Source organism: Microtus pennsylvanicus, chromosome 6 (genome assembly GCF_037038515.1).
Source record: "Microtus pennsylvanicus isolate mMicPen1 chromosome 6, mMicPen1.hap1, whole genome shotgun sequence".
Taxonomy (NCBI): Eukaryota; Metazoa; Chordata; class Mammalia; order Rodentia; family Cricetidae; genus Microtus; species Microtus pennsylvanicus.
Genome location: NC_134584.1, coordinates 109,648,370 through 109,671,108, shown reverse-complemented (window position 1 = coordinate 109,671,108; position 22,739 = coordinate 109,648,370). Strand labels below are relative to the sequence as shown.

At 44.1% G+C, this 22,739-nt stretch overlaps 1 protein-coding gene across 13 annotated transcripts; it reads left to right on the top strand.

Moving 5' to 3' along the window:
* The first annotated feature begins 1,853 nt into the window (after positions 1 to 1,853).
* Positions 1,854 to 21,678, top strand: Znf821 (zinc finger protein 821). Of its 13 annotated transcripts, XM_075977363.1 has the most exons (10): positions 2,134 to 2,205; positions 2,673 to 2,734; positions 4,224 to 4,340; positions 5,767 to 5,883; positions 13,469 to 13,638; positions 14,254 to 14,379; positions 17,951 to 18,099; positions 18,528 to 18,632; positions 19,800 to 19,966; positions 20,710 to 21,678. In XM_075977363.1, exons 6-10 carry the CDS (start codon positions 14,298 to 14,300, stop codon positions 21,362 to 21,364), a joined length of 1,158 nt encoding a protein of 385 aa, XP_075833478.1. In that variant the 5' UTR covers positions 2,134 to 2,205; positions 2,673 to 2,734; positions 4,224 to 4,340; positions 5,767 to 5,883; positions 13,469 to 13,638; positions 14,254 to 14,297; the 3' UTR covers positions 21,365 to 21,678. The 13 variants fall into 13 exon arrangements, with proteins under 13 accessions (XP_075833483.1, XP_075833473.1, XP_075833476.1 ...); XM_075977358.1 differs by lacking the exons at positions 2,134 to 2,205; positions 13,469 to 13,638 and adding an exon at positions 1,866 to 1,912; XM_075977357.1 differs by lacking the exon at positions 13,469 to 13,638.
* The last annotated feature ends 1,061 nt before the right edge of the window (positions 21,679 to 22,739 follow it).

The following is a 22,739-nucleotide window of genomic DNA, read 5'->3' as shown; positions in this document are numbered from 1 at the left end:
TTTCTTGGGAGGGCATTCAAGAAAGAATTTCTCGGTATAAACATCCCCATCTGTCCTGGAACTAGGTTTGTAGACCAGTCTGGCCTCGAACTCACAGAGATCTGCCTGCCTCTACCTCCCTAGTGCTGGGATTAAAGGCATGCGAACCACCCTCCGACGGCCGGGTCAATTTCAGTGATATAAGAAGGCCGTGCTGCATCTCTAAGTATAGGCCATCAGGAATTACTGAGTTTTAAAGTGAATGTCATTTCAGCTTGTATTCTTACTAAAGCTTACTGCTTTGGTGAGACTATTTCATTTCCTGGGTATGTGTACATATCAAATTCTTGGATTTGAAATGTTTTCTTGACTGATAATGAACAGTAATTCCTATTTAGACAGCCTAGTCACAATAAATAAATAATGAATGAATGAATGTAGCTGTTTACCTACAACATTGTCCAGGACAAAGATTCTTCAATTCAACTATTCTAGTACATTCTACACAAGATGTGGGCATTATTTGTGTTTTAATAAATAAAGCTTGCCTGAAGATCAAAGGGCAAAGCAGCCACACTAGTCAGCCATACAGGCCAGGCAGTGGTGGCACAACACACCTTTAATCTCAGCAGCCACACTAGTTTGCCATAGAGGCCAGGCAAGCCTTTAATCCCAGCACGAGAAAGGAATTTAAAACGGGAAAAGACAGGTCTCAGGCTCAGTCTTCAGTTTGAGGATTCATGGCCAATTTTCAATCTAAGGTAGAGGTAAGACCCAGGGCTGGCTGCTTTGCTTCTCTGATCTTTCAACGTGAACTCGGTTTTGATTAAGACCAACTAGAATTCGTGCAACAGGAATGCCATCTCGTTGGAGATTACAGGGAAGAAGAATTTGCAAGAATGCTTTATGCAAATACTTCGACTTGTCATTTTATCAGCAAGATTCAGAACCCTCACTAGTTCTGCCCTTGTGAAGCCGGAAATCAGAAGAAAACTTGCATAGGGCTTTCAGAGATCGTTTTATGTAACCAGCACCACTTGGGAAGAGGGGCCCAGAATTCCATTATCTATTCCGGTAGGAAGCAGAGGCTCACAACAGAGACTTGCTCAGCTAACAGACTAATCAGTGACAGAGCTGGTACTGAAAGTCGGGCCTTCTAAACTCAGGGCTTCTCTTTCTGTGGCACTCTCTACTTCTCCAAGTAGGAGAGACTTCAGTGGTAGGCTCTGGTTTTCCACCCGAGAATGAGAGGGATGGAGGGAGGGCAACGGAGGAGTGAGGCAGGCAATCACAGGAGTCGAGTCAGAAAGAAGAGAATCCAAGCACACTTTCCGAATACCGTTTCGATGTCAAGGATCACAAGCACCCAGGACCTGTGCATAGAACCATCATGTTGGAAAAGTAAACATCCCAAATAAATCTACTTTTCGAGCTGAGCTTAAGGTTCTGACAACTGAAGGTAGTCCCTCCCACAGAATCTGTGGCCCCTTTAAATACCTTGTGGTCACTTTAAATACCTTGGGGGCTGAAGAAGTCCCAGGGCAAGTGGGAGTGAAGAGGGCTTGTGACTAAGGGGCGGAGTGGCTCAGGTTCGGCTACGGAGAGGGGGAAGCCTGCGGTGGAGCTGTGGTCGGGGGATGTGGGTTTTGTGGCTGAACTCGATGTTGGTGCAGGAAACCAGGGGAGTCGACAGCCGAGTGGAGCTTACCCGCCCAAGGGGGCGCGGAGGGGTTGAGAGCATTACCGAAAGCTCCCAGAGGTGCTCAGCCAGGGTCTCCAGCACCAGGGCGAGGGCGGGGCCCCTCCGGAACGCCAGCGATTGGATGCTCCCTAAGTCCCGCCTTCCCGGACCCTTTCCCTGAGGCTCCGCCCATAACGCCAGGCGCGCGCCTCGGGAGCCGGGAGGGGTCGGGGCGGCGGCGGGAGGAGAGAGGTGAGGTTCCGGCACGCGCCCCACTCGCTGCGAGAGCGCGAGCAGCGCGCTCCCGCTGCCCGCGTCGCCATCTTTTTCCCCCTCTGTCCGTCTGTCTGCCGTTGGCTTTGTCCGTCCATCGCGACGCCCCTCGCCTCCCCGCTGCGGGCTCAGCCCGCCGCCACCCTCTGCCCGCCGGGGTCCGGTCCCGGAGAGCCCCGGCCCCGCCAGCCCGAGCTGCGGCTGGGACCCATTGTCCCGTGGTCTGTCTGTCCGGAGGCGGGGCCCAGGGACGCGGAGCGCCGAGGCAGAGGGTAAAGCGCCCCAGCGCAGGGAGCCAGCAGCCAAGTGTAGCTCCTGCCGCCCCGCGCCGCCGTCCGCCTTTTGTCTGCCCGAGCCTGGGGAGGGGTGGGCTCGGTGTTGGTGGCGGCTGGGTGCGGGCCTCGCGGGCCGGCGTCTGACAGGCTGGGGTGGAGCTGGGGGAGGGGAGGATGGGCGTGGGAGAGCGGACGGGGCGGGGGGCACGGGCCGGCCTGGTGCGGACGGGCGGGGAGCTACTAAATTTAGATTTCGGACAAGGCTAAGTGGTCTGAGGGTTGGTCTGAACCGCCTCGGAAGACCTCTGGCTGCAATTTAATACCTGGGTTTACCTGTGCTCCCATTCGAGAAAGCAGAGGGACCATCGCAGCTGATGGCACACACGAGCTCCAGCCTCGACCCCAGAGGATCCGGGGACAGTGAAACAGCTATATGACCACCCTTCTTCTCTCCTTTTTGGCAGATTCACATCACTAGGATTCAGGCGAGTTTACTTTGCTCCGTGGGACCGCACCAGAGCTGGAGGTGGGAATGCACCCTCTTAAGGCTGGCCTTACACACTTACACACATACACACACACACACACACACACACACACACACACACACACACAAAGACTGGCCATACACACACACACACACACACATCCGTGATAGAGCAGAGACAGGGATGAAAGTGGGTGATGTACCCTCCCAAGGTCTTGACTGGCTCTATAGATGATAAAACTGCTCCCTTTAAAAGTAGCAGCCCTTGTAGGTCTGATCCTTAGTTTACCATTCTTCCCGTTCCGGTTTCCTTTCAGCTGAATAGGTTCAGGCAGCTAGCTCTCCAGTTACCTTCCAAGCTTAAATTTCACATTTGGGCAGCGCCAAAGTTAAAAGGGACCAAGTGACCTTTAGACAATGTACCTATGGGTTTTTTTGTTTTGCTGTGTTTTAATAGGGTTGCCACCTATAAAACTAACCTCAGCTATTGTGATGTTCCAGGGCCATTTGTCAGTTTCTTACTTATTTTTAAGGGTTCCCCCCGGACTTTTTTTTTCTGGTGGCTGTTTAAATTATTGTGGCTTGGCTTTGTTTTGTGGGAAGGGAGGGTGTGTGTTTATTTTTTCTTTGATTCTTCAGGTGTGAAGTCCCATGAGGTGCCATCTGGTCAGTTCCCCAGTGGGCCGCTAGGAGGACCTAAAGACGTAGTGGATGCGATGCAGCTGCCTTCCTGGCTGCAGATTTCATCTCTTTGCCGTGGAGCTTTAGTATTGAGCTGTTGTCTTGCTAAGATGATCTAAGTAGTTACTTGGCTCAAGCTGCTTGGCATTCTTTCAAATAGATTTCATTACCTCTCTCTCAGAGCTTCAGTTCCTGATCTTTATGGGGGTAAATGTAGATGAGATTTCATTTGTTTTTCATTATACAATAGAGAAGTGTAGGAAGATAGACAGTCTGCATTTCATTCAGCTCTCCACTTTGGGATTCCATGGACATGGAGAAAAAGATCTGAAGTGTGATAATTCATTCACAGCTTGTGTTAAAATGTCTAGAAAGAATAAACCAGGTGTAGTGATGCGCACCTCTAATCCACTAGTCAGAAGGCTGAGGCCGCAGGGTCCCTTGAGTCCAGGGGTTTGAAGTCAAGGCCAAGTCTCCAAAAAGAGTAGGGGCAGGGGAGAGAAGAGTGACCACCCCCTACAACTGGTGTATAGCTTAGTTGGTAGAGTGCTTGCCCAGTATGCAAAAGTCATATTCAGCTTCAGTCCCCAGCACCACTTCAAACTGGGAAAGAAGGCTGCCTGTCTTCTTGAGACGGGAATTTCGGAAGTTCAAGGTCATTCTTGGCTACTCATCCAACCCAGTTTAAGACCAGTTAAGGATACATGAGACTTATATCTCCAAGGGAAAAAAAGAAAAAAGAACACAGATAATATATATCTTTTGTATTAGATATCTGTATGCTGCTGTCTAAAATTGGTTTTTCTATTGTACATATTAGGAGTTATTTTCCTTTTTTTAATTGAAGGTCTGAAAAGAACTGTGTTTGGTATGCAGATATGATAGAAGACTGCCTGAAAGCTGCTTCCTTTGCCACTTCCTGTGGAGGCCTGTCTTTGCCATTTGCGGTTTCTTTCTTCTTTTGGTAAGGGGAGGCAGGATCTGATTACAGGTTTGAGGGCCTTTCTAGTTACATAGAGGAGTTAGTTGGCATTAGCAGGTGAGTCTTCATTAACTAGGGTACAAAGTACAACTAGTAGTTTCTCTTAAAGTAATAAACTATATAATTTCTATATGTGAGTACAGTTTAAGAAGGCAGGGACTGAAAGGAGTTGGGGAAAGACTAAATGCACCCCCCTAACTTTGGTAGAAGACTCTTTTCAGTTTACATTTGTTCACTCTGATGTCCGTTTGTCTGTCTTGTTTTATGGTGCTGGGAATGGAACCCAGGGCCTGACACGTGCTAGACAAGTGCTCTACCGCTGTATGACATCCACAACCCTCTCTCTGTCTTTTAAAGACAAGGCTACAGCTTCTGCACTAATCCACATCAGAGCCTCTTACCGTGCTTACAGCTGAACTAGTCTTATGGGGAACTTCAGACTTAAGAATTTGCCTGCTCCTTTGTCAGGGGCAGGAGCACATCTCTGCTGCTCTTCTCAGCAGTGTTTCTCTTACTGCTTCCTGGTGTCCTTGTTACACAGCAGGATTGAGGAGAGGCTATAAAGTTAGGATCTTTGACCACCTCTCCAGAACATACGAGCAGGGCCAGTTGGTTCACACTGGGAGACTGAACTAGTACTCACAGTGTATCATCTCTCTTCTGGTGAGAGCCTGTCTTGAGTGGTGGGAGTTTGACTTGCTCTGGTGCCATCATGCTAGGTGTCTGGTAGTATGCTTGTATTGCAGATAAGTGATACCTTTGTTACTTCTAAGCACTGTTTCTTAGAAAACCATCTAGAGGTACAGTTTCAGGCCTTGACTTCTGATTGCACGTGTGACAGGGCAGCTGCTACAGGTCTTTGTCATGCTTTTGCTTTCCTCACATCTGTGGGAGTGATCCCTCTAACCCACAGTACTTCTAACCTCGATTGCCTGAATTGCATCCTTTCCTGTCCTGCGGTCTTGACTGTGAGCACTCAGTAGTCTAAGTTCCAAAGATAGTTTTAGAGAAATCTCTTTTAAGTCCTCTAAAATAGTCACCCCTTAGGCTTCTTGGGACCTTGATACTTAGAAATGTATTTCCTTTTTTTTTTAATTTTTTTTTTTTAATTTTTTGAGATAGGGTTTCTCAGTAGCTTTGGAGCCTGTCCTGTAACTCACTCTGTAGACCAGGCTGATCTCAAACTCACAGAGATCCACCTGTCTCTGCTTCCCAAGTGCTGGGATTAAAGGTGTGTGCTGCCACCACCCAGCTTTTTTTTTTTTTCATTTTATTAGCTCAGTTATTTATATCTGGTGAGTTTTATATGCTCTAGGTATTTTAAGGTCTTGAAAATTTCTAATTTTGTAATTTCTGGAGAGAATAACAGGCTAACAATATTGTTTTTTATTTATTTTTATTTTTGCAGGTTAGCACCTCACAAGGAGGTAGTGACATATCCAGTGGTGAAACTGGGAAAGACCAGAGCTTTTATATCAGGGAAACATGTCTCGTAGGAAACAGACAAATCCAAATAAAGTTCACTGTGAGTACTGGGCTTTGTCCTCTGGAACCTGGGAAGATAAGGGTCAGAATGAAAGAGAAACCTAAATTTAGGGTGAGGCTCGCACTCATTTGTGGAGGAAAAGAAAGGGTTAAAGGCTTACATACATGGATTTGAAGCATGAAGTTACTCTAGTCATGTCTAAGTTGTCTAAGGGGTATATGCATTATTCGTTCTTAATATTATATTAACAATTGCAGGAAACTTTGTGAAAATATTATGCTAGGTTTCAGGGCTATAAAACAATATAACATAATTAAACTGTAATGAAGCTACACATAAACACAGAAGAAACATACAAATACAAGCTAGTATACGCTGTATGTCTCAGAGGGGTACTATAGACTATGTATACCACAGAAGTTAAAAGTAGTTAAGACAAACCGGGCAGTGGTGGCACAGGCCTTTAATCCCAGCATTTGGGAAGCAGAGGTAGGCAGATCTCTGAGTTTGAGATCAGCCTGGTCTAGAGAGGGAGTTCCAGGGCAGCCAGGGCTGTTAAACAGAGGAAGCCTATCTTAAAAAAACAACTAAACTAAACTAAAATAAAATAATAATTTTGCTGACTGCAGTAGCAATGGAATGCTTGATGGAAGAGGCCCTAGAGCATGAACTTAACATGGCCTTAGAGGATGAAAGGTGGATTTGGACAAAAGGAAAGGGAGCGCATGTGATCTGTGAGAGAACACAGAGACTTGTTGCAAGCAGAAGTTTTATTTCTCCCAAAGTTTATGTGACCTCGGTAAGACCTCATCCAGCTAAATTTCCACCTTGTGAAAAAGACTAAAGAAAAGCTTCAGCAATGAAGAAAACCATCAACAATAGAAAGCTGATGCAAATGTAATTGGACAGGGGACCGAGTTTCAACCCCATCAAGCAGCAGAACTTGGCAGCTTTGGCTACTTGGTTCTGGCTCTAGAGTCAAGGATATAACAGAGGGTTGTAGACTCTCCCTCCTCAGCTAAGGAAAGCTGCTAAGGCCAGGCATGTATGTGTCAGGGGTTTCCCTGCTTCATAGTGAGAAACAGTTAACAAAAAAACAGGGCCGGGAGATGGCTCATTGGGAAAGTGCTTTTTGCATAAGCATGAGGATCTGAGTTAAGATCCCCAGAATCCATGTAAATATAAAAGTAATAAAAAAACAAAATTTAAGGGCCAGTGATATGGGTAAAAGGCTCCTGCTTTGAAGGCTGATGATCCCTGGGACCAGCATGGTGGAATTAGAGAATTAACTCCTCAAGCTGTTCTTTAGTCTGCATACACGCTCAAGTATATGCTTGCAGACACACACACACATTCTACATTTTAAAAAAAACTAGGTGTAGTGGTATGAATTTGTAACCCTAATGCTGGGGGACAAGATAGATACAGGATTTAGGACTTGATGACAGACAGTCTAGCTGGCACAACAAGCTTTAGGTTCAATGAAATACCCTGTCCAGAAATATAAGATAGATTGAATAGAGGAAGACATTGACCTCTGACCTCTACATACATGTGCATACATACATGCATATGCACATTCACACACACATACACCCCAAACAAAATAATTAGTTACTATTAGATTTGGGATAATTAGCTATTTTCTTATAATCTGGGTAGAGAAGCATTCTTAACTGACCCTTCATAAAATATACAAGTGTCTGTTATGGAAGACTAATTGAATAAAGTACAGTACAGAACAGATGAAGAAAATCCGGCAGTATACATGACCTTTCTGTGAAGGCCTTACACATAGTCAACAGGTATTCCTACCACCCAGCTACAGTCCCACCCTGTAAGACTTTCCTTTTAAAGCAAGAAGTAAACAAAAACATTGGAGAGGATTGATTATGTAAGAAATTAAGGTGACTTAAATTTTATTGAAAACAGTGTGACCAAAGAAGTTATGATAGCTTTGACATCTTACATTAATGACATTGGGTAGCAAACCTTCATGTACAATCATTGTTTAAGTCCTGGAAATGTTGAATAAGCTAGAACCAGGTGAGAGCTTCCAATTTTATTCGGGATAGGTAGATTTGCAAGGCTGCTTAATATAAAGGTGAGCAACTCTGGAAGACTGAGATGTCGATGCTGAAACAGATGTAGCATGCCTGAATGTAGAGAGCAAAGGGTATCGCCTGTGTGAGCCATCCACCCCAGGGTTCCCCAGACATGACTGACTACTTGTGGAGTGACAAAGGCTTAGGGCCTGTGCCTATGTCTGCATAGCTTATACTTATCAGTTGCATCTGCTCCCACCATAGACAGCCAGAGCCAGAACAAACTGAGGCGGGTACTGGAGTTGGAGACCACATGGACAAACAGATCATGGAGGATGGGAAAATACCTGTTCATCCATAGTTGCAAATGTTATACTGTGTAGAGTGGATGGGGCTTCTCAGACTCTGAGTAGTGGTCCTTTAAGAGGCCCTTTACTGTGGGACTATGTACACAAATACTCAGATGTACCTAAACAGTGATCCCTGGAGAGGCACTGTTTTCAGTGATAGTTTTGGGCAGAGACAGTCTTTTCAGTTCAGTTTGACCAAAGGAAACAGAACACTAAGATTTGCTGGTTTCTGAACACCTTTTATTTATTTATGATCTGGGGACTGAAGCTGACCCTGTCCTTTTCAAAACAATACCTTCTCATTGCTCATGACAATGGTAGGCAAAAGGAGGTAATTCTAGTTTTTGACCACTTGAATCTCTTCTCACCTGACATGGAACGAATCAGACATCTTAAACTTAATGCTGTTTGTGTATTTATAGTAAGTATGATGGATTCAAAGTCTAGGTTTGCATTAGAGCAGAGAACTGAGCTTCATTATTTCAGCCTTCTGGAATGACTGTGTGGCCTGAAGCTAAAAGCATGACTAAATGGATATATTAAGAATTCTAGAGGCTGGCATACAGCTTGAGGGTAAAGTGCTTGCTTATGAATGCTCTAGGTTCTATCCCCAATAACAAAAAAAAGAAAAAACTATTTAAATCCCACTGTACAACTGGGGTTGTAGCTCAGTTGATAGAGTGCTTGCCTACCATGCATAAAACCCTGGATATGAGGTACAGCGCAGTGGCCATGTCTGTAATCTTAATACTGGGAAGGTGAAGGCAGTAGGATTTAGACTTCAGAGTCATTGTTGGCTTCAAGAAAGTTTGAGGCTGGTCTGGAATGCTTGAGATTACTTTTAAATTTTTATTTATGTGTATGGGTGTTTTGTCTATGTCTATGTACCACATGCATGTCTGATGTCCACAGAGGCCAGAAGAGGGCATCAGATCCCCTGGAACTGGAGTTACAAACACTTGTGAGCTGTCATGTGGATAATCAGATTGAATCTCTGGAAGAGTAGCCAGTACTCTTAACCACTGAGCCATTTCTCCAGCCTCTGAAACACTGTCTTCTAAAAAAAGAAGGAAGAAAGGAAGGAAGGAGAGAGGGAGAGGAGGGGGAAAGAAAGAGAAAGGAAGGAAAGAAAGAAGGAAGAGAAGAGAAAAGAAAAAGCAAGAGAGGCAGCCGTGGTGGGGCACGCTTTAATCCCAGCACTTGGGAGGCAAGGGTAGACAGATCTCTGTAAATTGGAGGCCAGCTTGGTCTACAGAGCAAGGTCCAGGAGAGCTACAGCTGTTATACAGAGAAACCCTGTCTTTGGGGTGGGGGCCGGGGTGGGGGGGGAGGAGAAACTTGCACGGTGGCAGTCCGGTACTGTTTCTTGGATGTACTTCAGAAGCCAGTGGCAGGACACTTCAGCACACACTTTGTTTTCATATTCAGATCATCCGGACAGCCCATTACCATCTGCTTAGCAGACTCGGCGCAAAATTTTAGGATTAAAAACCCAGAATTACTCATTGTAGAGAAACTGCTGCTGGATTGAAACCGTGTGTTTCAGACCTTCTGCCTCACCCACTTTTCCATTTCTCCCCTTTCTGATTACAAGTCTGTCAACTGTCTGGAGAATTTAGAAATACAGCCCTTTGTATACTCAGATTTCATGTGCGGGAATCAAGGAAACCACCAAGAAAAACCTTTCCTTAAGACACTTTGTTTTCAGATGGCAAGGTACTGAGAGACTGGAAGCTTCAGCTGAAAGCTTTTCAAGCACTGAAAAAGCATCAAAGTCTTTTCTTTTCTGAGAAGCCAGGGAGCTTTGTCTCCAGTTCATGCTGCTAGCATTCCTGAGATGTAATTGCTGTTCCCAGCATAGACAGCACCTGAGTTACACACTGCCAGCTGGAAAGGAGTCCAAAGCACCCCTCTCCCAGTACTGCTGCTTTTTCTGAACAGACATCTGCTCACTTAAGAGAAAGAACGTTCAACTGTGTAATTTCAGGCAGCCCAGAATTGCATTTACTAAATTGTACTAAGGACCAGAGGGGGAAAAAAAGCAAATCTTTGTCCAAGACTTTACCTTGATCTTTTTCTTCTTTTTCCAAACTAGCTTTCACAGCCTTGTTCTTCAGCAGTCTGAATCCCAAGGCAAAAGTGAAATAAAAACTCTTTACATTTCATACCAAATTTAAAAAGAGAGAACAGAGAGAGGAGTGGATTTTGCTGTGGAACCTGGCTATTAATAGGCAGCTAAATATCCACATTTAATAAGAAGGTGACCCTGCATTAATATCTGGAAACTAGAGAGTTTGAACCTATTCTATAAGTCTCAAGATTAGAAGTAATAATTCTACATTATAAAAATAAGCAATTCAAGTTGAATGGTGGTGGCGCAGGCCTTTAATCCCAGCACTCACTCAGGAGGCAGAGGCAGGTGGATCTCTGTGAGTTCAAGGCCAGCCTGGTCTATAAGAGCTAGTTCCAGGACAGGCTCCAAAGCTACAGAAAACCCCCTAAAAATAATAATAATAAAATAAAAATAAATAAGATCAGAGGACAGCTAACTATGGATTCTCTCCCTCAATCATGTAGGTTCCAGGAATTGGACTCCAGCATGGTGGGAAGTGCCTTTACCCACTGAGCCATCTCAGTAGCCCCAGTGTAACACATTTTCTTAGCAGCTTTCACTGTCTTCTCACCAAGGGATATCTCTAGACAGTTGGATTTGGAGATTAGGTAAAAGTGACTCCCGGAAAAATTACTGACTCTTCTTAGGAAGTTTGATAAAATCTCCTTTAAGATTTAAAAATACTTACGTACTGTTTTATGGTTCTATTTAAAATAGGAACAGCCTTAAAGAATAATATTTATTTTAGGTTTTTCCATAGTCAGGAATGGAGTAAAAGAGTAGATTGTGTTTCTATAGTACTGAAAAAAAAATAGCATATCCCAAGTTCCCTAGCTGAGACTGCCAGCAAGAATCCTAGGGAAGTCATATTGAAGAGATTCCATTCTGTAAAGGTCTGAATATTTAAACTTAATAGACACAACTAAATTTTGAGTTCATGTTGATAAAGATTAAACTGAATTACTACTCACTTTGAAAGATTCATCTACTTTTAAATATCTTTTAAAACTTAATTTATGTATATGGGTGTTTTGCCTCGCATGCTTAGTACCCATGCCAGAAGTGGGCATTAGATCTCTTGGAACCAGAGTTCCAGGTGGTTGTGAGCTATCATGTGGGTGCTGGGAATTGACCTGGGTCCTCTGGAAGAGCAGCCAGTGTTCTTGACCACTGAGCCATCTCTCCAGCCTCCTTTTAGATTGCGCCATCCGGCTAGATGTCTTTCTACTGGTACTATGTGACAGAAATTTGTTATTGTTCATTTCTAGCATGTTATAAATCTAAGTTTTCTTACAAACCTAAAGTGTTATTGATGAGAATTACTGATAGTGACTGACATTTACAGTATGTGCCAGTATATAATTTATTCCTTAATGCCAGATTAGGTCCAAAACCATGAAGCAACCTAGAGGAATTCAGTAACTGCTGGCCATAGTTGTTTTTGTTTTGTTTCAATGGAATCAATATGGAGAAATGAAATACTTTACTTTTGCAGAGAAGGAAGGAAAAGCACTCTGTTCAATTTATTTTTTGCCTTCTTTAGCGGTAATTTATAGCCATGTGTTATCTTAGAAATTGTGAAGACTGACTGGGCGTGGTGGTGCACACCTTTAATTCCTATACTCGTGAGGCAGACGCATATACCTACTTGTGAATTCTGGGATACATGATGAATTCTAGGCCAGCCAGAGCTACATAGAACCTGTCACAAAAACGAAAGACAAAAACATGTGAACATAGTCTTAAAGCCGCTTATTTTTCCTTTTCTTGAGATCTGTGTACCTAGGAATACACACTCCCCACCTCCATCCTTACCCACAGGATGAGTCATAATTGCCATAATGTCAGCTTCTCTAACCCAGGCATGATGACTCATGACAACGGTATCAGAACTGGATATTTCCTTTTGTCATACCGTGGCCTTGAAAGCATTTTGATATTTAAATTGTTGTTGCCTGATATGAAGATAGCATCGATACTATGATCGGAGCCAGTCTTGTCACACAGAGACAAGTATTTGTTGTTAGCAGACCTACTGTGAAGCCCCTATGACATTGAATTTATACCTCCATTGGCAGCACATGGGAAGTCTGGATTTCACTGTAGCTAAAGTATGTTTTTAGCATATATAAAACCCTAGGCTTAGCCACCATCACAAGAAAAATGGACACTAAACATGAAAAATGAGGGCCCAGGAAGGACATACAGTTGTACAGACCTCAATACTTGGTTTTACCATAGACTTTAGTTTTCTTCTGTTTTTTTTAAAAAAAAGATTTATGTTTAATTATGTGTTTGTGTGTTTATGTATGTACATATAAGTGCAGGTACTTGTGGAGGTCAGAGGTGTTGTATTCCCTGGAGCAGGAGTTATAGGCAGCTGAGAGCCTCTGGTATGGGGACTGGGAACTAAACTCTGTAAGAGCAATACACACCCTTTACTACTGAGCCATCCCTTCATCACCCTTGCTTATCCTCTTAATAACATATAGGTAATATATGTTATTAAGATATATAATAATAGGTAGGGAAGTAGAAATACCTACCATATAAAGAACCAAGGTGAGAGGACCAGCAAGATGCTCGGTGGGTAAAAGTGCTTGTGCAAGCATCACAACTTGAGTTCAATCCCCAGAACCCATGAATTTGTCTTCTGTCCTCTGTATATTCATCATGGTACATCTATACCTCCCCTCCAACACAAATAATAAAAAATTACATTTAAAAAAGAGAAAATTAATGTGAGGATTATATAGTACTTATAAAGCCTAGAATAGCAAGTGTCACATAGTAACTATAATTGGTGTTTATAGTGCTTAACATACAGTAGTGTTTATGGATTTTTGCTGAATGAGTGACCAACTAAATCATGGAGCTGACCTCCTCTTCAATTTTTACACTGACCAAGGAACAACCCCTACATCATTGTACTGTCTCCCAAAACTTAGCCTGTTTATTATCCTTTCCCTTCTCAGTAAGAAAGGTCCTGTGGGATACTCAAACATCCCACCAGAGTTTTTGATTATTCCCTTTGCTGACTGGGAATTGGGCCTGTAGTTTCCATTCTCACTGAGATAAGAGAAACCTAACTCTCTTTTCTTTCTCTCTATGCCTAGTCTCCTGGAAATTAAAAAGCACTTGAATGTTAAGTCTCCAATAACACGGATCCCAGGCAGAGGTCATGAAAAGTAAATGCAAAATCAGGGATGGTCCAGAGTTTCTGGATACTTTATGCAAAAACAAAGGCCACATTGACTCAAGGAGACTTGGATACGTAGTATTTGTTGTAAGTTAGTTGGTGTGTTTCTGTCAAGGGTTAGTTTTAGTGAGTTTAGTTTAGTGCTCTCCTTTTGCTCCCCATCCCATTGGTTACTCAGCCAGTCATGTTTATTATGGCTAATTTTGATAGACATTAGAGAAAGGCAAGAAGAATGCCCAAAACATCTTGGAATGAAGAAAGATGGGATGGAGGTTTATTCAGGATTACCTGAAGCATTTGTGTGTAGTGTGAGATAGAATGAATTAGGGCCATGATGATGGTAGTTTATAAGGTACAGAGGTTTTTGCCCAGTTTGTTGTCCTACCTCCATCCCATCACTTGATCTCTTACCTGTGTCTCCAATCCTGATGGAAGGTTTCAAGAAATTGAGATTCTTCAATTAAGTTTGGAAAGTCATGATTAATCACCTTTTCAAGGGTCAAGAATAGGATGATTTAAGATAGCTTACTGCCCAGGAAGAACAGCCACACTGTTGGAGATAGCAGCATGACTTGGAGATGAATGAACCCACCACAGGGTACCTGCCTGTCTCCTACTTTGAATGGTCTGACCTTCCAACTAGTTTGTCTAGGCATGTACTGCCCCGCTGGTGGCCTGACTGTTATTCCTTGTGACCACCAGGGGATCAAGTATTTGCTGGGCTAGAAGAACAAGCCCGACAAGCGATGATGAAAACTGATTTTCCTGGAGACCTTGGCAGTCAGCGACAAGCTATCCAACAACTAAGAGATCAGGACTCCAGTAGCAGTGAGTTCTGCACCTTCTGGTAATGACTCAGGGCAATGGGAGAAGAACTAAGAGTGTGTGCTCTGGGGATTGTGCGTGGGGGTTGGGAGGAAGCTCTAAGAAGATGTGTGGATCCCCAGTGTCTGAATATGTTCATTCAGAGAGAGACATGGGGCAGGTTAGCATGTTGTTTTTTATAACTCATGTACTCTAGTAATTGGCACAGTGCCATATATAGATAGGTGTGTGGTGGTTGTGAAATAGAATATTCTAATATAGAAATGGTTAGTGTTCAGGCAGTTCATGGGCCAGGTCAAATAAAGGAAAATCCCTTTGCTTTAGGTCTAATTATTAATAAATTATAAGAGTGTCATTGAAGTTTTGCTTGAGGTCCTAGTTTTAATGTTGTGCAGATTTGCTTAGTGATGAGATGATGTAGCATATAAAAATGCTGAAGTCCAGGTATTCCCACACCAAACCCTTTACTAGATCTCTGTGTTATTAGGTAAAAAAAACATTTAGTATTGCTGGGTAGTGATGGTGAGAACCTTTAATCCCAGCACTTGGGAGGCAGAGGCAGGCAGATCTCTCTGAGTTTGAGGCCCACCTGGTCTATAGAGCAAGTTCCAGGACAGGCCCCAAAGCTACAGAGAAACCCTGTTTCATAAAAAAAAGAAAGGAAGGAAGGAAAGAAAGGAAGGAAGGAAGGAAGAAAAATGTAGTCTTACAAGTTAAGGCTCATGCGTTATCTGTCCCATGACCACTTGAACAGACTCATTCTGAGCTGTGTTATTTCCCAGAAAGATGTCTATACTCTCCTGATGTTATGCACCTGATACTGGTTAGTTATTAATATCAGTTTAGGGTGAAACCCTGATTCTTTTTTTAAACTAGTTGTAAACTTGGGTAAAAGAAAGAGATGGAGAGAGAGAGAAACAGAGAGTGTGTGTTTGTTCTGAACCCTGTATAGAGAGTTCTACAGTTTTAACCAAACTAATAATGAAACAACAGTAACCACATAGACACAACCCCCACACACAAATAACAGCTAATCAGGTAGGTACAAAGAAATGAACTCTACAGCCAGGCGGTGGTGGCACATGCTTTTAATCCCAGATTAACTCTGGGGGCAGAGGCAGGTGAATCTCTTGAGTTGGAGGCCAGCCTGGTCTATGGAGCATGTTCCAGGACAGTCAGGGCTGCACAAAGAAACCCTGTCTCAAGCAAACAAACAAATTTAAAAACAAAAAAGAAAGAAAATAAATGAACTCTAGAATTTCTAGAAACCCTTTGGGACACAGCAGTTTCTTGAACAGGTAAGCATAGACATCTGCAGGCATGCCATAAGCTATAGTCCCAGCACTCGGAAGGCAGAGGCAGGCCTGGTCTACAGAGCAAGTTCCAGGACAGGCTCCAAAGCTACAGAGAAACCCTGTCTCTAGAGACAAAAACAAAAATTATACCATTCTAGACAGCATACTTAAAAATAAAAAAGGCCTGACATAGATATTCCGATAATAGACAAGGTACAAAAGTGTATTTTATCAGCAGTGCAGTGCTTTAGACTAAGTCTACAAGTGCTCCACACTGGATGCTGGTGAGAAAATATGGTATGATCTACTCTGTGCCAGTGCTTCATAGCTGAGATGGACTCAAGTGAAATAAAGCTTTGAGGAAAACATACCATACTTAGGACAAGCACATCTAATATAGACACATATACTTAGTTACCAGCAGGTGATGTGGTAGGAATATGCCAGTAAAGGAAATTTAACCCAGTTCTGTCTAGAACTGAATTATCAGCCGGGTGGTGGTGGTGCGCGCCTTTAATCCCAGCATCAGATCTCTTGAGTTCTAGGCCAGGCTGGTCTATAAGAGCTAGTTTCAGGATAGGCCCCAAAGGGACAGAAAAACCCTGTCTCAAAAAAAAAAAAATTATCTTGTATTGTCGATTTAGAAATTATGCAAAACCGCAGGGAGCTAAGTAGCACTGTTAGCGGGGAAATGTGGGCCTGAGTGTAAGTGCAGAGCATACTCTATTCATAGGGAGTCAAGAATCCAAGCAGGAGCCGGGCGGTGGTGGCGCACGCCTGTAATCCTAGCACTTGGGAGGCAGAGACAGGCGGATCTCTGAGTTCGAGGCCAGCCTGGTCTACCAAGGGAGTTCCAGGACAGGCTCCAAAGCTACAGAGAAACCCTGTCTCGGGAAAAAAAAAAAAAAGAATCCAAGCAGGAATGAGAGGGCTATCCCCAGCCAACTGACAGCTTCCCTAGGTGTGGCTTCCTCTGTGATCTTTAAAGCACCCACACTGAACCTCATTTGTGATTGTGGGTTTTGTTCACTCTCAATCTTTTTTTTCCCCTCTATTTTACAGATGACAGACAAAATCAGCTCACACATACCTTGCAGCTTCATTAGCCACAGGTAGATTACCCCACAACCACATCCTTCCCTCCCAGATTAAAACAGTTACTCATGTCTAAAGTGAAGATTAACACTCCCCCCACTTCTTTCACATCTAGTTATCCTTTAGATACACCAAAGAACCAACTGAAAAGTGGCTTTACTTAGTTTAAGATGTGCATTGCTAGTAGATGAGAACAGAGTGGACAGGTGAGCAGGTGGTACCTGCGTTGGATCCTAGCACACAGGAGGTAGAAACAGGCAGATTTCTGAATAGAGTTTCAGGACAGCCTGGACTATACAGAAAAACCCTGTCTTGTGGAGGCAGGGCAGAGTAGGCACTTGGGAAGCTGGGGCAAGAGGATCGTGCACTTCAAGGCAGCCTTTGTTGCACAGTAAAATCATCTCAAAAAGAAAAAAAACAATAAACTTGAACATCTTTCACCCTTATAAACTGCCCAAGGTCAGTTACTATGCTAATCCCATTTTTTCCACTGAAGTGTATAGCTATTTTCCTATAAATTGACATAAGTTTAAACAAATTTGTTCTTACATTCTTATTGATAAGAGGAAATAAAATTTTGTTATATCTGGAAGTGTGTATTGATGTTTGTTGTGAAAGAAGAGATTAGTGGTCTCGGGTCGAATTGTCTGTGACAGCATAGAGAGTGTGCAGGTGACGGTAGAGACAAGTAAGAAAGAAAGTAATAAAATTAGGAAGAGATGTTGCCCAGTCAGATTGTGTGTTGCGGGAATGAGTTTGGTGTGGTGTGCTTAGGGAAGTATGGTCTCATGCTAGGCATGGTGGTTCATGCCTATAATCACAGCACTTGAGAGATAAGAGGCAAGAGGATCAGAACTTCAAGATCATCCTTGAATATACAGTGAGACTGAAGCCAGCCTGGACTACATGAGTCCTATTTCATAAACAACAATTACTTAATGGCAAGTTACCATTTCTAGTGCACTTTGCCTCACACTTCCACTTTAGTGTGTGTGTGGCATAATAAACTGCAGTAATAGCTGATCTCTAGTCACACGGTTTGTGCCCACTGAGCGCTGAAGCAAACTGTACAACCTCAAGTCTGAAGATGTTTTTTTCATTGTAGCTGCAAATCCTGGAGTGAACAGCAGCTCAGGATATATTTCTGTAAAACTCAGAACAAGTGACCAGTTTATGTGTTCCAGGTGACAGTGAAGGTGACGAAGAGGAGACCACACAAGATGAAGTATCTTCCCACACATCAGAGGAAGATGGTGGGGTAGTCAAAGTGGAGAAAGAATTAGAAAATGCAGAGCAGCCTGTTGGTGGTGGGAATGAAGTAGTAGAGCATGAGGCAAGTGGCCCGCAGTCCTCGTCACAGCAGTTCCCTCTTCCATCCACACCCTCCACCCTAAAAGCTCTCACTGCTTTCCAAGTGAGCTCACCTAAGCAGAGCGAGCACTGCTCTCGGAGGCACTCTGAAGTGAGCTTTCATGTTTAAGTCAGACTGTGCTGTGGAACCTGCTTCCAACTAAATTGTTTCCTGAGTATCTGTGCAAGGAATATGCAAAAGGGAAGCTAACCCTTTCCCTGCACTGTCCAGCGTCTTCAGGGTAGAAAGCCTTGAAGATTCTAGAAAATTTAATTCCTTTCAAACAGTACTTGATCCTCAGTCCATATGGGAACCTAAAACTAACACCTGTGTAGGACCATTGAAAGAGGTGGGGCAAGGAAGAGACTAGTGAGGAGTTTAAATGACTTGCCTGTTTGATGGATTTGCAGGTCACAGAAAACCTAAATTCTGACCCCTTGCTTGAACTCTGCCAGTGTCCCCTCTGCCAGATAGACTGTGGGAGTCGAGAGCAACTGATTGCACACGTGTACCAGGTATGGAATGGGCAGGGGAGTTCTGAGACTGAATGCAAGCAGTTTAGATCTCAGGTGCTGCAGTGGCCTTTGCCTTTGGCAAAAGAAGCTCAGGCTGTTGGTTCTGCTAGGACTCATTCCACCCTTCAGAACATCTTAGAAAATAACGGTGATGTATTTACTAAATAGGTTCTGAGTTCCCAGACAGATACTCTTTGGAAATTAAGTACCATGGTCTTGTTTTCCTAAATTATTTAATACAATCAGTAATGAAAGAGAAACTAACTTCTACTAAAAATGATGTCTTTTAAAGAGGGTAGGGGTAGTCAACAAGATGGCTCTGGTGGTAAAGGCACCTGCCACAAAGCCTGATGACCTGAGCACAGTCTCCAGGACCCACACAGTGGAAGAACTGATGGCCACTTGTTATCCTCTGACCCTCACCACACACACGTACTGTGGTATGCGCAGGTACACTACAGGCACACAAAATAAATAAAATGCACAATGATATAATTTGGGTGCCAATGAAAGGAAAGTACAAACAAGGAAAAACAGACTTTTCTACCCTAATCCAATTGAGAGCATACCTACTTACTAGTGGTCTGTAAGACATTACGACAAGGGACAGCTTTATAGATTGTACCTATAAAGATGGTTCGTTAGAAGTATTTCTTCAGCCTTATGATAGTTATGGGCACACCTTAAACCCAAACACTTAGGAGGCAGAGGCAGGTGGATCTCTGTGAGTTTGAGGACAGCTTGGTCTACAGAGTGAGTTCCTGGAAAGCTAGGGGCTACACAAAGAAACCCTATTTTTGAAAAACCAAAAAGGAAAAAAAAAGTTTCTTTAGAGGACTGAGGAAAGGCAGGCCGCCATAAATACCTGCTCATACCACTACTACTCTCCAACTCCTTCATTGCACCTTAAAGTGCACTTGTAACTACATATGAGCCAGGGAAGCCCAAACTATCAAGAGCCTCTGGAGAGATCTGCAGCTCCATTATTCTTCAAGCCATTTTATGTATCCCTGAATATGGTCAGAATTTGCAATAATAAAATATTAGCAGTGGCCTGAATGACTAAACAAATAGCTTCAAGTTCTTCATTCTAAGGGGAAAAAAGGAAGGGGTGCAGATTGTCCTGGAGGTAACACAAAATTAACATGTTAAGACTTTGTTTTACAGCATACTGCAGCAGTGGTGAGTGCCAAGAGTTACATGTGCCCTGTCTGTGGACGGGCCCTTAGCTCCCCAGGGTCATTGGGTCGCCACCTCCTAATCCATTCGGAAGACCAACGGTCTAACTGTGCTGTGTGTGGAGCCCGTTTTACTAGCCATGCCACTTTTAACAGGTTAGTAGAACACTTGATCTTGTGCTAAGCAAATTACTGGGTATAAGATGCTGCTTTCCCAGGTCAAAAGAAAGGCTAGAGATAAGTAATGCCAAAGAGTTGATAGAACAATCCGGAAATAGAAGTGATGAGATTAGGAGATAAGCTTGACAGTATGCACTAGACATTCCCTCAAGGGAAACGAATTGCTTTTCTTTCCCTGTCAGAGTATTTCCAACTAGAAAGTGATTCAGAAGCACAAGAGCATTCATGATAAAGCAAGCAGACAGAAGCTGCAGCATGCTGAGAGGATCCTATGTAAGGATACACTCTGCTGTCTTCCAGGAAGACACTGTCCTCATCCCATTGCTTTGGTTGTACAATGCACAAGCTACGTTTCCTTGTGGGCAAGGCCAGGTAGGAGGTAAAGCTGTGGATTGTACCTGTGTGAAGGAAATCTCCATCTCCAGACCCCTCATTCACACAACAGGCCCAGCCCTGCTTAGCACCTACAAGATACTGCCACTCTGGCTTTGCCTTGGTTAGGTTTCTTTGGCAGGTGGTTCAGTTGCTAATTCAAGGTGGGCTTTAAAATTTAGTAGATACCCTAGTCCAAAGAAGAGAAGGGGGGTCTTTCAAGCATTCCACTGTCATAGTGGTGGACTTTGAACAGTTTGTCTAGTGGTTATGGGGCAAGTCAGTTACCTGGGTGCCTGAGGCTTACTACACAGAGATACTAATCATCAAAAATATTGGCTTCCCAGTGAGAAACTTCCTGAAGTACTTAATATGGAATCCCTACCCCAAGTCCACAGTGAGGGCCCCTCCAGTGCTGAAGGGAAGGACATTACCTGTAGTCCTCCAGTATACCCTGCTGGAATTCTGCTTGTGTGCAACAACTGTGCTGCCTACCGCAAGCTACTGGAAACACAGACCCCCAGTGTGCGCAAGTGGGCCCTCCGTCGACAGAATGAACCTTTGGAAGTACGGCTACAACGGCTTGAACGAGAACGCACAGCCAAGAAGAGTCGGCGAGACAATGAGACCCCAGAGGAGCGCGAGGTCAGACGCATGAGGGACCGTGAAGCCAAGCGCCTGCAGCGCATGCAGGAGACAGATGAGCAGCGAGCTCGCCGGCTACAGCGAGACCGTGAGGCCATGAGGCTGAAGCGGGCCAATGAAACTCCAGAGAAGCGGCAAGCCCGACTCATCCGGGAGCGAGAAGCTAAGAGGCTCAAGAGGAGACTGGAGAAAATGGACATGATGTTGCGAGCTCAGTTTGGTCAGGACCCTTCTGCCATGGCAGCCTTAGCAGCTGAAATGAACTTCTTCCAGCTGCCTGTGAGTGGGGTAGAGTTGGACAGCCAGCTTCTGGGGAAAATGGCTTTTGACGAACAGAACAGCAGCTCTCTGCACTGAACCACACCCTCCTGCCTGACTTGCCGTCCACTCCAGCCCATAGGGATCAGTGCTGCTGTCACCCAGGAGGCCACAGTCCTTGCTGCCACAGGCAGGCCTGGGTTGGTTGCAGGGAAACCTGTGCACCCTCTGCATGTGGGAACATGATGGGACCAGGAGGGACCCAGCTCAAGGCAGCTCTGGAAAAAGGAGCAGGCACTCCAGAAACCTGGACTCCTCAGTCCACTGTGGCAGGCCAGGGTTATGGGACTGTAGGACCCCAGTACAGTCCATGAAGCTGTGAGGGCAAATAAATTAATTTTATCTTTACTGGCCCTTGGCTCTTTTGTCTCACTGCTTTATCCAATGAAGTGTACTAGAAGAGAGCTTGATGGGAACGCTCAGGCTCAGGTAGTGGTTTCTGGTGGCTTGTTCCTTTCCGAGGCAGAATGTGCTTTAACGTGGCTGTCCAAGATTAAGACAGCTGTGAAGACCAGAGCAGAACAACTGCCTACTCTTGCAGTCTGGCTGCCATGTACTGGAGAAGAGCACTGCTCAATTTCTGGTTCAGTGCTGCTGCAAAAACAAGCAGAAGTTCCCTTAGCCTGCAGCAAAGGTTATGCACAGTCTGGGTATTTATAGATCAAGCAGTCCAGAAGGATGTGCCCTAGTTAAATTGTTGCCAGAAAGATAACTATGCCAGGAATGTGGACCTCTTCCAATGTAACAGACACTTGGACTCCTCTCCCACCTCTGTAGGTCTAAGGCTGTTTAAAAGTGTCAAATGACTCTCAACAAAATAGGGTTAAGTCCTACTGACCTCTGAAAAATACTTTTAAGAATTACATTGAAGCCAGGTGGTGGTGGCACTCAGGAGGCAGAGACAGGCAGATCTCTTGAGTTTGAGGCCAGCCTGGTCTCCAAGACCCAGTGTCTGGCAGCCAGGGCTGTACACTAAGAAACCCTGTCTCGAAAAAGAAAAAATTACATTGAAAAGAAATTAAATACTTAATTGATCCAAATGCATTTCACAGAGTTGCACACCAAAATCCTATTTGAAATATTTCAAGTAACTGGATGCATTCTGTCCCAAGGAATACTTATCCAATTATTTCCACAACATTCTGAATTAGTACAATTCAGGAACAGATGTGTGGGTTCAAAACTCCAGCTCAGTGGTTGTTTGCCTAACACACTGGAGGCCTCAGGTTCAATCCCACCATCGCAAAACGACCAACCAAAATCACAGAACAAGCCAGGTGTGGTCATGCACACCTTTTATCCCAGCACTTGGGAGGCAGAGACAGGTGTTTCTGTCAGAGACAGAGAGTTTGAGGCCAGCCTAGTCTACATAGTCCCAGGATAGCCAGGGCTCTATAGAGAGACCCTGCTTCAA